Source organism: Gossypium hirsutum, chromosome A06, assembly GCF_007990345.1.
Source record: "Gossypium hirsutum isolate 1008001.06 chromosome A06, Gossypium_hirsutum_v2.1, whole genome shotgun sequence".
In the NCBI taxonomy this organism is placed as follows: domain Eukaryota; kingdom Viridiplantae; phylum Streptophyta; class Magnoliopsida; order Malvales; family Malvaceae; genus Gossypium; species Gossypium hirsutum.
Genome location: NC_053429.1, coordinates 72,350,734 through 72,363,528, shown reverse-complemented (window position 1 = coordinate 72,363,528; position 12,795 = coordinate 72,350,734). Strand labels below are relative to the sequence as shown.

The 12,795-nt window shown below is 34.1% G+C and overlaps 1 protein-coding gene across 15 annotated transcripts; it reads right to left on the bottom strand.

Annotated features, from left to right (window-relative positions):
* Nucleotides 1-1,829: 1,829 nt before the first annotated feature.
* LOC107962181 (UDP-arabinose 4-epimerase 1) lies at nucleotides 1,830-9,331 on the bottom strand. Of its 15 annotated transcripts, none has more exons than XM_016898475.2 (10): nucleotides 9,069-9,331; nucleotides 8,050-8,203; nucleotides 7,527-7,651; nucleotides 6,849-6,962; nucleotides 6,658-6,765; nucleotides 6,464-6,555; nucleotides 4,245-4,386; nucleotides 4,004-4,098; nucleotides 3,387-3,516; nucleotides 1,830-2,485 (listed from the first exon to the last, which is right to left on the bottom strand). In XM_016898475.2, exons 2-10 carry the CDS (start codon nucleotides 8,108-8,110, stop codon nucleotides 2,111-2,113), a joined length of 1,242 nt encoding a protein of 413 aa, XP_016753964.1. In that variant the 5' UTR covers nucleotides 8,111-8,203; nucleotides 9,069-9,331; the 3' UTR covers nucleotides 1,830-2,110. The 15 variants fall into 15 exon arrangements, with proteins under 15 accessions (XP_016753964.1, XP_016753961.1, XP_016753965.1 ...); XM_016898472.2 differs by having other exon boundaries at nucleotides 8,050-8,208; nucleotides 9,069-9,270; XM_016898476.2 differs by having other exon boundaries at nucleotides 8,050-8,208; nucleotides 9,073-9,270.
* Between the last annotated feature and the right edge of the window lie 3,464 nt (nucleotides 9,332-12,795).

Below are 12,795 nucleotides of genomic sequence, written 5' to 3'. Positions count from 1 at the left end.
AACTTTTCAAATTAATCCCCCAAATAGATAGATTAAGACTATCTCGGTTTCAAAAATATAAAAATTACTAAAAACGAGGCTTGATTACTTACCCAAATAAGCTTGATAAGTTTTCTTCCTCTCTCCTAGGGTTTCCATAGAAATATTTGGGGAAGATGATATGAATTTTTTTTTTCATTTAATTAAATTGTCATTTAATAACGTTTCATCTTTCCAATTTAGTCCTTAGCCTTTTTTTTTTCTATGGATGAGTCATACCAAAATATCTACATACTTTCTTTAATGGTCTAATTACCATATAAGGACCTTAAGTTTTAAATTCCATAGCTATTTAATCCTTATAGCTACTAGAATTCAACTTTTTCATTTTATGCGATTTGGTCCTTCCCGTAATTAAACACATATTCGGTGAAATTTTCTTATCAAAATTTTCACATGACATTTCTAATATAGTACGGATCATATATAAAATAAAAATAAATTTTATTTTCGGCTCGAATTTGTGGTCCCGAAGCCACTGTTTTAATTTTACCGAAATTGGGCTGTTACATCCCCGACTTCCCAAAATTACCTAAGAATTTTTGCCTTTTCAGTCAAAAACCCTAAACACTTTCAAAATACCCAAAATCCTAAACTCTAATAAAAAATCTAACCCTAGAAGAGAGAATTAAAAAATGCGTCCAGCTGAACACATTTTCCAGCAAACCGACCTATATCCCCAATTAAATTTAAAATTAGCTAAAAACCCAAATTAAAAAAAATGGCCTATAAACCTTATCTTGCCAGAATTGAGGCATATTGTGATCTATTAATTACTAATAATTATCCAAAATATAAAGATAGATAAAAATGGTCTTTGGTGGCCTTGAAGGGAACAATGGAAGAATAAGGGCTCCTTTGGATTCAGAAGAACCCTTGTTTTACCACGTTTTGTATGTTTTTTGTGCAATCTCATCACTACAATGTGTTTGAATTATTACGTTTAAAAATTTTGATGGCACCACACTTTACTTTTCTCACTGGACCTTTAAGGGCCAATAGAAAAAAAGTGAAGTTGCGTTTACAACTTAAATTACATTTTTATCTTTTGTCTTTACTAACATGCTCTTTCGTTTTCCAGTACCAGCATTTTTTTAATGTTCTTAGTAAGAGATATACATATAAATTTAGATCATTAATTATATAAAAATAATATCAATATATACATTAATAGAATCATAAAATAATAAATATAACTATGTAAATAAATTAATAATTAATTGAATTTTAATATAAAATAATATGGTAATATTTTGAGTGAATTAAATTTTATACTTTAAAATATTGAATAAATTAAAATACTATAAAAATATGAAAAATATAAATAATTGAATGTTGTTTTGTTAAGATTTAATTCGTATAAATATATAGTGATTATATATATTAATCAATATAAAAATGATTTTAATAAGTTAATATAAATATAACTAATATTTTCTAAGATTCATTTAACGTTAACATTAACATTATTTTATTTTATTTTATATTTTATATTTTATTATTTAATATAAGTATGGTTTTAATATTTTTTATATACACTTATTTTAATATAATATCTTTAAAAATCATTTTTTTTTTATTTTTCCCTCACCCCCATCACAATGTTTATATCTAAACACGTATTATCATTGTTTTTAATCTTACAAAAAAAGTCTCACTGTCGGTCTAAAAGAAACATAACTTGTTAATTTCACCTCACAGGGGTTTTCTTTTCAGCAGGCACACAAGCAGCAAGAATTATTGAATCAATGTATTGGATTGGTAATGATAACAAAGCATGGAAGAAAATATGGGAGAAAGAAAAAGAAAATCAATAAAACTGAGCCTGAGCTGGGTCTTCAAATACACATATATAATGAATTAGCTGCTTACTCTCTCTCTCTCTCTCTCTCTCTCTCTATATATATATATATATCACTAGCCAAGTACTGAAAAAGTGAATTTTCATCTCCATTTTCCCTCCCCTCCATAAACAGCTTAAAATTGGAGCCACCTAGGGGTAGTCTTCAATATGCCAATTGCCATAACAAATAAAATAGTTGTGAGTAGACTCTAGAGAGGTAACCATCACCTAAGAGGCTGCTGCGTATCCATCACGATGTGCCTTTTGCCATCGCCATGCAATCTGTAAACTTTCCTGGAGATCAGTAAGCTGAGCTGTCCAATTCAGCTCAAGCCTGATCTTAGTTGGATCACTAAACACTTCAGCATAATCTCCAGGTCGGCGGGGCAGATAGTCAACTTTGATCTCCACCCCAGTGGCTTTCTTACATGCTTCCACAAACTCCTTCACTGATCTACCTCTTCCAGTGCCAACATTGTAGATTCCCACTTCACCGGGCTTTGCCTTTTTAAGAGCTTTCACATGAGCATCAACCAGGTCGGTAACATCAATATAATCACGTATGCAAGTCCCATCATGTGTTTTGTAGTCTGTTCCCTTGACCTGCATGAAAATCCCAATAACCAAAATAAAATTACCACAAAGCCCCATCGTGCCCTTTGTTCACTGAAATCATTTGAAACATAAAGGCAAAACCATGGACATGTTGGATGACAGGAGTGATAACTTGTAAAGTTACAAGAATAAACAAACATGCAATAAGCACATACAAAGCACAGTTGTAATAAATAATACAGAGTTAATTTATCATATACACTACATGTAGTTTTTCACTTGACAAAAGGAACCATTGTTAAACATGTGAAATGACTGAATTCTTCACCCAGATCTTTCAAATCGTCCATGAGCTCCAAGATCTAACTAAAGTATTAGGCAGATGCTTGCAAAGAGGACGTCACCATAAAAGAAAATAAAATTAAACACATAATGCATCTGGCTATACAAAATCATCTACAACAAACTTGTTTCAAGGAAAAGATGAAAATGTAGGCATTATATGTTCACAGAAATTTTTCTATTGGTTGTCAAACCCCAGAGTCACTTATATATAATTTTGATAATGAACTTTTTTTTGTTTTCACACAAAGAATCAACAATTTGATTGCTTTCATGTTAGATCATCACTTCAGTAGACTTATTTGCACTTCCTCGTATGTAGAAAGAGAATAGCATTCTCAAAATTATGCAATTTTACATCAACAATATATTGCACAGGCCTTCAAGAAAGCTCACTGCTGCTACTCTCCAAGTTTTAAAAATTAAAATCAGAACATTGAATTGGATCTGCACCATTTTTGGTGTTCACAATCTTCCTAAAATATGTCAAACTATTATCTAGGTTGCCTGTATATGACTAGTAGTTTACTTCTTGACCCCAGGTGAAGCTGGAAGTACGAAGCAATCATTAAAGAATCAAAGTGAAGGGATTAAAGGAATAACACACCTTTAGACCAGGAATAACACCATGTGCTGCATCAAAACAAGCACCTGAAATTCGTCCATGCTCACGCAACTCAGGTTTGGGAGCCTCACCTAATCTTCCTTCAGGATCTGATCCAATCACATTGAAGTATCTAAAATTTACCAAAAATATATTAATCATAACTGCTGCAAGTTTTTAATCTGTAAAAAGGATAAATAAAAAGAAGAGCATATTGTTGGACTATTAGTAGTTGTGGTCAGAACTCTACACATTGAATATGATACTAGAAGTCCTTCTAGGCCTACAAAGTTCATCAATACTAACTTCATAATTACAATAATCTGAACTCAGCCACCTTCTAAGGTTTCCTTGTAATCTAGAACTACAAAATACAATAAAAACAGGAATAGGTAGACCTTCCATGTCTATGTCTTATCTATGCAGCAGTTGGCTGGAAGAACAATGAGAACTTATCAATTAACGTCCTCCAATGGGAAAGTATGAAGATCTAACATACTTAGTTTTGGTTTAAGGCCTGGAAGACTTCTAGGATTTTGGTGAGTTACTAAAATTATGCACATTGAGAAAAAAACAAGTAACCTAAAAGCTTCTAAAGTAAACTAAAAAAAAAAAAAAACCTTAGGATCATTACTGCCATGTCTGAGTTCTTAGAGTAATCCAGGATGATATCCTCTGCCATCTTCTTAGCTTTTCCATATGGATTGATTGGAACCTGAGTTGGTTCCAAAACAAAGGTCAGTTGCCTTGTAATATAACTCTATATTAATCGATAAGTTGATAAATGTTGATCACTTAATCTTTGGCCCCAAACAAAAAAATAGCAAAATGGTTAAGCATAAAACCAAGTTTGCAACTTGCCTGTGGGGTTTCTTCAGTGATTGGCATCTTTTCAGGCTCTCCATATGTGGCACATGTACTAGAATATATCAAAGTCCTAACATCATGTGCAGCCATTGACTCTAAGATCACCAAGGTGTTTGAAGTAATGTTGTGATAATACCTAAAATTCATGGGAATATATATACCATAAAGAAGATAATTTCAAGATTAATTTAAATCATATGAAAACTTCTCAATCAAAGACTGAGAAGTTGATTTTAAATGTAAAACACAATGATTTTTAATAACTTAGTTAATGAAAATATATGAGAAATAAATTCAAAATGTGCAAATTCTGTTCTGAAATGTGAAAATGAAGTTGATTCTGATATAATTGCCCAAGTAGACAAGATGAGAACTAGTGGGATATAGATGGCATGCCATTACGAAATACTTAGCACTCTCTCTGTTCTGACATGGCACTTCGGTGTCGCTTTGTTCTGATTAAGCACTTGAGTGCTATTCTGTGATGACATGGCACTCTGGTGCTACTATGTTCTGTTATTGCACTTCAGTGCATCCCTATACTATTTCCGTATGTCCTAAGTGTACTGTAAAGTCTACGTTGGGCGACCATTGAATGATAAAAGACAAAAATAAAGCTAAGAATAATATGACAAGATTATGTGTTAGTGATAGAATGATAATTAAAGAAATTATAATGATTGAGTTATAGTATGGGGATACTAATACTAAATTGTTCTATACTTATTTGCTATAATGCTATTGAACTATATTTCATTTATTTAATTAAAGGTAAGTTTAATTCTAGTTGTACTCACTAAGCTTTCACAAGCTTACCACGTAATTTTTAACGCATAGGTAAAGATGTGAAGTGAGGATTTATCGAGCATCAGTCTCTTCACATCTCATCACACCCCAAGAGCTTGGAGAAAAGTATGCTATCTCCACTATTTTTGTTTTAAGTATATGGCATGTACATAGGTGAATGTTTATGTAAGTAATAAGGAACTAATTGATTCCCACGCTTGATTTTGACGTGTTTTGGTGAGTAAATATAAGGTATTATTTGGTATATGAGTTATGGTTTGTGCTTGGAATGATTATGAATGATTTTGGTATGGTTTGGATGTGTTTGAAAACAGAATTTTTAAGCCCCCTATCCCAAGGTCTCAAGACATGTGAATTGCGTCTCGAGACATACAAACTTCAAAGCTAAAAGTCTACAATAACTGAGTCGTGTCTCGAGACATAAAGGACTTTGTCTGGAGACATGCACTCACTTGTCTCGAGACAGGGCAACATCGAAGCTGAACTTCTACAATGCCATGGCAATGTCTCAAGAAATGTAGGCCTCAGTAATAAGGTCTTGAAATCATTATTAATAGTCTAATTATGTTCCTAAAATGTAATAAGGTCTTGAAATCATTATTAAAAATTCAATTTAAAAGCATTTGAAATCGTAAATGTATGTTCAGTGTTAAATGTAACATTCGTTGCTCGAGTTCACTCGGGTAAGGAGTGTTACAATGAAGACATTTGAATGGTAATGGTATCAGTGGCAGTGCCAGACTGCCAGTAATTTAGTGAATAGAAGCGCCAAAGGTTGTGGCTATATAGTACAGTTGGTTAGACAGAAGCACTCAGAAATAAAACAACAATCAAACCCCAGGACAATCCCTTTTTCATCTCAAACTGTTGGGTTAAGCATAAGAAAGGACCCTAGACAAGTCTAAGGCTTTATACGTGGAAGACACAATGTATCAAGCATACTTAGTGGAAAAAATTCATCTATAGGTCCACATAAACAAAAGGAATCCAACTTAAGTTTTTCTTTCGAAATGTAGTGACCTAGAATAGCTCTTCCCTGAACTGCTCTTTGAGTGATGGAAATTTATTAGCTTCAGTTCTAGTGCTCTCATAAATCATGGTAAGGTCAGGTAACAAAGCTTAAATTATTTGTGAAATAGAATGGACCTTAGAAACTGGTATCCTGCCATGTAATTTATAAACAAGGGTACAATTAAATAGGCAGAGTTGCCATCAGCAGGACCAATGAAACAATACACTCTTTCTACTCATTTCATGGTACTACAGCACAGTTGGGTTCATCAACTAAATAAGCACTTGTCAAAATATCAATGGAAAAATAGCAAAATGTGCAATCTACCTCACAGCTCATCTGATCTATATTAACTCAGCCAATTATAAATTATGAAGAAGCTAAGGAAACTTACTTGAGAGGATCAAGTGTGCTTTCCCCAACATATGCAACAGCTGCAAAGTGCATTACAGCGTCAAATGCATTTTCTGAAAATATTTTGTTTACCTATAAAATCAAGGAAACACAGTACACCACATCCACATTTAAATGCATTAAATTGATAATTTTGAAAAATAATAATCATATCAAATTTCAAGAAAAGGATACTGCTTTTGCATCCCCCAAGTCAGCATAAACGAATTGAAGCTGTCCAGGCTCCGGAAATAATTTTTGTAGAACCTTGACAGCACCTATGTTTCCACGTGAAAGATTGTCCTGCAAGAGAGGAAACTTCTTCCTTAAAACCAGGACTAATCACTATGCAAAACAACTGAAATATAAGGAATCCTGAATTATACCACAATAGTTACACGGTATGACTCCTTCAGAAGTCGTAAAGCAGCATGTGAACCAATATAGCCAGCACCACCAGTTACAAGAACATGTGTTACACCTTCTTCATGTTCGGAGAACTGGAATGACAAAAGTCAAGAATGGTAAGAGATTTCAGAAGTTGTAACACTATATAACTACAAAACAACTGGACTGATTCCAATTGTTCATATAAAGCAGCATCAATTATGTTTTTTCCTCAACTAGAAGGGAAGATGTTAACCACATTCGAAGGGCAAAGGACAAATCCACCATCAAGTGAACAGTTTGATGAAACTAAGCCAGCAGCAGGCAACGACAACATGCAAGGATGAATCTTATGGACAATAGCAAAGGGTCCAGCTATAATTGCTAGTGAAGCCCCAGAAATATAACCACATATCAGAACTAACTTAACAATTTAAAGAAAATCAAATAAAGAAAAAAAGTCTTATTGACAATGTCAGTTGTTCTTCAATTGTCAAAGTAACCAAGATATCTGCACTGGAAAAATGCGGCACAATCTTTTGATAGATTGAACCTGGTATTATAGAATCACTATGCCCCATTTTTTCTTGTGATAGAGAGAACAAATATTGCATATTAACATCGGTATAGCATTATAGAGAGGGAAGAGAAAACCAGAGAACGAATTGAGTACATACCCGACTTAGAGTATTGAAGTTTGGGGATTGCTTGAGCATGATAATGCATAAGGCTGTAAGGGTTGCAGCCATAAGGATTTTACCTACAAAATTGCTCTTCCTCTTGGGATCAGGATATTCCATTCCTGCAATAAAACACAAACAACAAAATTAAATTTACAGAACAATTTTCTTTTTCCAATTTTATATCATCATCAGCTCTGCTCTGCCTTAAAATGTAAGCAAGTCATATATCATAAATAACTTGAGAAAAAATTGAATATATAATTTGTTTTCCACACTCGGCAACAAATAGTTACTACAATTTTAAAAAGTAAACAAGTATTTTCAACAAAATTCTCAGCAGAAGATGGTTTGATTATCCAAATTTCAAATGAATGGGTAAAGTTCAAACTTTTTAAATGAAAATGGGAGGATTAAGTTCATCATAAGTAATAAGAAATGAAAGCGCATCGAGATTATATAAGAAAATGAACCAGAAATGGATTAGAACTTAGAAAATGAAGTTGAGAGAAAATGTTACCGGACAACGGCATGGATCTAGTAGGCCTTGGCTGGCTTCTCCCTCTTGCAAAATTTAGCATTTGAAGAAAACTTCTTGTGATATGAACACAATTTATGTTTCAATTTCAAGGATCAATCAAAGAGCCTTCCTTGGAAATGGCTTTGTGGCAAATCTGCTCTAAAAACAAAAACAGAAAAAGGTTAACAACGATTACAACATTTCTTAAAACATGAGAGAATCATAACATATACAGAAAATTGGTAAAATAAAGAAACAAAAATCAATTATATATGGACCACCCATTGAATTCAGAAAATAGAAAGGACACCACAAAAGGTTGAATTCGAAAATTATAATAAATTTAAATGGAAAAAAAAAGAAGAAGCCAGGATCATTTTCATATTACATTTCAAATTCCTATAATCACAGACAGAAGAGAACTTGAAATTCAAGATCCAAAAAAAAAAACAAATAGCAAGTAAATAAGAAAATAAAATAAAAATTAAAGAGATGAAAATAATAAAAAATAAATAAATAAACACATTTGCAATTCTTTGTCAGAGCACGTTTGGTCAAGCAGTAGAATAAAAAATTATTAATACAAAAAAACAATACAATTAGACAATTAAACATTTAATTTTACTTTGATTAATCAGAGACAGACCCAGTTAAGAAAATAAAGCTAGAATCTGAAATCACCTAGGCAAAGAAAAAGAATCCCACCAAAGAAATGCGACCCTATTCTCAAATGAGAAATCAAAGAAAAGCACAAAACGAAAACCAGGACTTTCATGGCAGAGGCACCAAAGGAAATGGAATAAAAAGAAATTTACCAGAAAATAAAAACAAAAGAACATTAATGAGACTTTGAAGAAGGCCAAGAAAAAACAAAAGAAAAAACAAAACAATGGAAAAAGGCAAGGGAAAGAGGGATGAACTTGGCATCAGCAAAAGGATCTAAACATCACATTTGTAATACATGCAAATATGTAATGCAAAGAAACTTTAGAATAAATTAAAAGCAAGAAAGAACCCACCCACGATGATTGAAAACGTGAGAGAGAGAGTAAACGTAAAAAGGCAAGGCAAGGCGAGGCGAGGCGAGGCAAGGCAGCAGAGCAGGTCCCTCCCTCGCTGTCTTAGGGCCTCACTGCGTACGTGTCAAATATAAATACTTGACATCTTTTCTACACTGAGAGAGGGAGACCAACAACAGTTGTAAAAGGCGGAGCACACCATTTTACAAAAAAATTTAATTACATAATAAACAAATTTTGATGTAAAGGCACTTCTAATTTTATTTACGAAAATAGATTAATTTTTTCATTATTTATCGGAAACGGCCGAAAACTACAAGACACGTTCATGTAGGAGCGCTTTTAGGGGAAATTTCAATAAATTTCATCCCTAAGCTAGCGATTTTGCCATGTCAGCACAAAACGCTCTGATATGGACGTGCTTTGCTGATGTGGCAAAATTGTTCCTTCAAGGACGCAACTCGTGTTTTTTTTTTCAACAGTCATTTAAAAATTTTAGTTGGGCATCTAACGATAAAAAAAACTATAAAAAATCCCTCCTATTTTTTTCACACAACATTTCTTCCAAATTTCTCAAAAAATCTCTCAAATTTCTCTATAAATCTCTCAAAGCTCTTTTTAATTAAATTAATTTCTTTAATTTTTTTTAAATTAGTATTATTTTATAATTTCAAAAATATTTGATCGGGTTAGCAATGGCCAGGGAATTAATTCGTCTCGATTATAAACATATCTATATTGAACAAATGAAAATGGTAAGGGTTAATTTTAATTTTTTAATATTATTTAATTATATTTTCATTTATGTAATTTTAATTAATTTTTATTTTATAATTTTTTGTAACAGTCTATAAATCGGGTTTACAATGTTATATTCGTAATATATCTAGAGTCCTCCATCATCATTATAGAAAACTACTTGAGGGAAGCGGGTTTTTGGCACGTGGCTAATATAGACTGGGGTTGCAAGTTGGACCCGAAATTCATTAGTGCATTAATAGAAAGGTGGAGACCCGAGACGCACACATTTCATCTTCCATGCGGAAAGTGTATCATCACTTTGGAGGACGTGCAGTTACAACTGGGATTGCCAGTGGATGGATCCGTACTCACAAGGTCTGTTCAATCTACTGATTGGGGAGCAATATGTTACAATCTTTTAGATGCAATTTCAAATAATATTTACGGAGGTTGGATCGAGATGGGCTGGTTACAAGACACATTCCCAGAGCCGGGGAATGATTCGACTGAAGTAGAAAAAATATGATATGCTTGAGCATACATCCTTGAGATGATTGGAGGTTATTTGATGCTGGACTTGTCACGAAACCTCGTACATCTGAGGTGGCTGTTGAAACTCATTGAGTTTAGAGCAGCTAGCGAACTTAGTTGAAGGTCTGCCGTGTTGGCAACATTGTACCAGGAGATGTGCAGGGCGATGCTACTAAATAAAGTCAAAATCGAAGGTTGTCTATCACTACTACAATCATGGGCTCGGTTTTGCTTTCCATTTTTACGTCATCGAGTGAACCACCCATATACATTCTCAATTATAACGAGGTAAAATTTATATTATATTTTACAATTATTACATAGATTTAAAATATAATTTTATGCTAAAAATTTATTTAATTAGGTGGAACCATTTGACAAGTTTATGTTGGAATACCTATCGCTCTTGAAGATATACGGCTTCTATTAAACCAACGGTTGAAAGCGCATGTAAGTATTAAATAATATATATACATAACATAGTTGTTTTATATTTAGCATTTAATATTATGTATATAACTAATATTTTTATCATGTTCATATAGTTTCAATGGACACCATATGAGGATTCAGCAATTCGGGCAGTAATTCCGGATGAATTCTTTTAAAATCCGAACATTTGGCATGTTAAGGTCCCATTGGTCAACTATACTACTGTCAAGATGCACCAGAAGAATAGAGTGTTGCGGCAATTTAGATTTCGACAGCTGATTCTCGTGGCACCCGAAGTGCTCAATGATGAGCACAAAATTGACTTATGGCAATCAAATACGAATTGGTCGGTATTCTTCTCGGAATATATCAAATTTTGGGAAAATTAGTTTGATCATATACCTATTCGCGAATCGATCATTGTTCCAGAGTTAGTGTGCTCGCCAGATTACATGCCATGGTTTAGGATCCATGGCAAGCCATATTTGCTATCGGGAGAGCAGAGACGTAGGCAAATCCGTGTCGAAAAGGAACGACGGAACCCTTTAAATCCAAGGAGAATGGATGACATCACAGGCCCATCAACAACACCCACACAATCACCGGGCCGCCTCAAGCGACAACATCCACACCACAACCCTTTCAGATTATGCTAGGTGCGTATCCTAATCCTTATATGTATCCTAACTCTTATATGTTTCCTTTTTCCAGTCCTATGCCAGGTTGGAATGTATGGCCCGATGCATCTCCTTTTTCGATGACTCTGACTTAATCGACGATATATAAGTCATCATCGTAGGAGGGATTGCACGAGGTACCGTTGGGGAGCTCATCTTATTACCAATCCCCATCGCCTTATGGGATTCAAACATCTCCGCCGTGGGTGATGCAAACACCTTCGCATTCTTTATTCTATCAAGGTGGGTTATCCTCCCAACACCCACAACCAGAACAATCACAACCCTCGCCAGAGCAACCACAACCCCCGCCGGAAGCTAAACCAAGGAGGAATCTAGCGCATAACCGTCGACCACCCCATGTGGCACTGATTCCGACCGACACATACATTGATTTTTTTAATATATTTGTACAAACTGTTTTTATATTGTTTCATTTAATAAAATAAAAGTTGTTTTGAATATTTTAATAGTAAATTATTTTTATCTTTTTAATAAAATAGAAGTTCTTTTGAATAAGGCAATAGAAATAATACAACATAATTTTATTACAGCAATTATCACCTATTTCAATTTGAACATGTTCAAATTGTATAACCTGGATTTCTACACCATCCGCACAACTTCTGCTGGTTTGTTTTTTCCCAGATATCCATATTATTACGTATTCTACTCAAGCAAGGTCGACCTTTTAGTTTGCGACGCAATTCTCTATTCGGTAACAACTTAAATGGAGCAAGCAATACAGACGACCACTTACGTTCATCTAGGATCGGTGGGAATACGTGTCTCCACACATTGTACATGTATTCTATTTTGTACACTTCGTCAACATATCTCACGGGATCCAAACGGAGGTTCTGACAATTTGCAATTGCATGAGCGCGTGGATAACAAAGTGCGTCAAACGTCCCACAGTCGTAAGTTCTATTTATCAGGTGTACACGATATTGCTCACCGGTAATACCTTAGTTTAGTCTGTCGAACTCCATCAAACAAAACTATAGGTTGACGCGATCATGACACACTGTATGCATGGTGTTGGCCAGCGCCTTCGCCTTGTTGATTTCTTGCAATACCTTTCGCCACCATACATGGCCTTCTTGCATTTGGCCTTTATAACTCAGTGCTCGCTTTGGAAATAGTGCCACCAAATAGAAATATATCTCTCAAACAACTGAGGTTATTGACAAATGACGTGCTCCTTTTATAACAGAATTTATGCATTCAGCTAAGTTTGAGGTCATATGACCATATCGTAAGCCGCCGTCATATGATTGTGTCCACTAACCGAAAGGTACGTTACAGAAGTAGTCTGCGCCTTGTTTGTTAACTGGGAGAAATCG

Excerpts from the sequence above, each read along its gene's own strand:
- LOC107962181 (XM_016898475.2), bottom strand. The coding sequence starts at position 8,110 with ATGCTAAATTTTGCAAGAGGGAGAAGCCAGCCAAGGCCTACTAGATCC. Across the intron at positions 3,517-4,003 it reads ATGGCAGTAATGATCCTAAG|ATACTTCAATGTGATTGGAT; the intron begins GTTTTTTTTTTT and ends GGTAAATTTTAG. Across the intron at positions 2,486-3,386 it reads GTGTTATTCCTGGTCTAAAG|GTCAAGGGAACAGACTACAA; the intron begins GTGTGTTATTCC and ends ATTTTCATGCAG.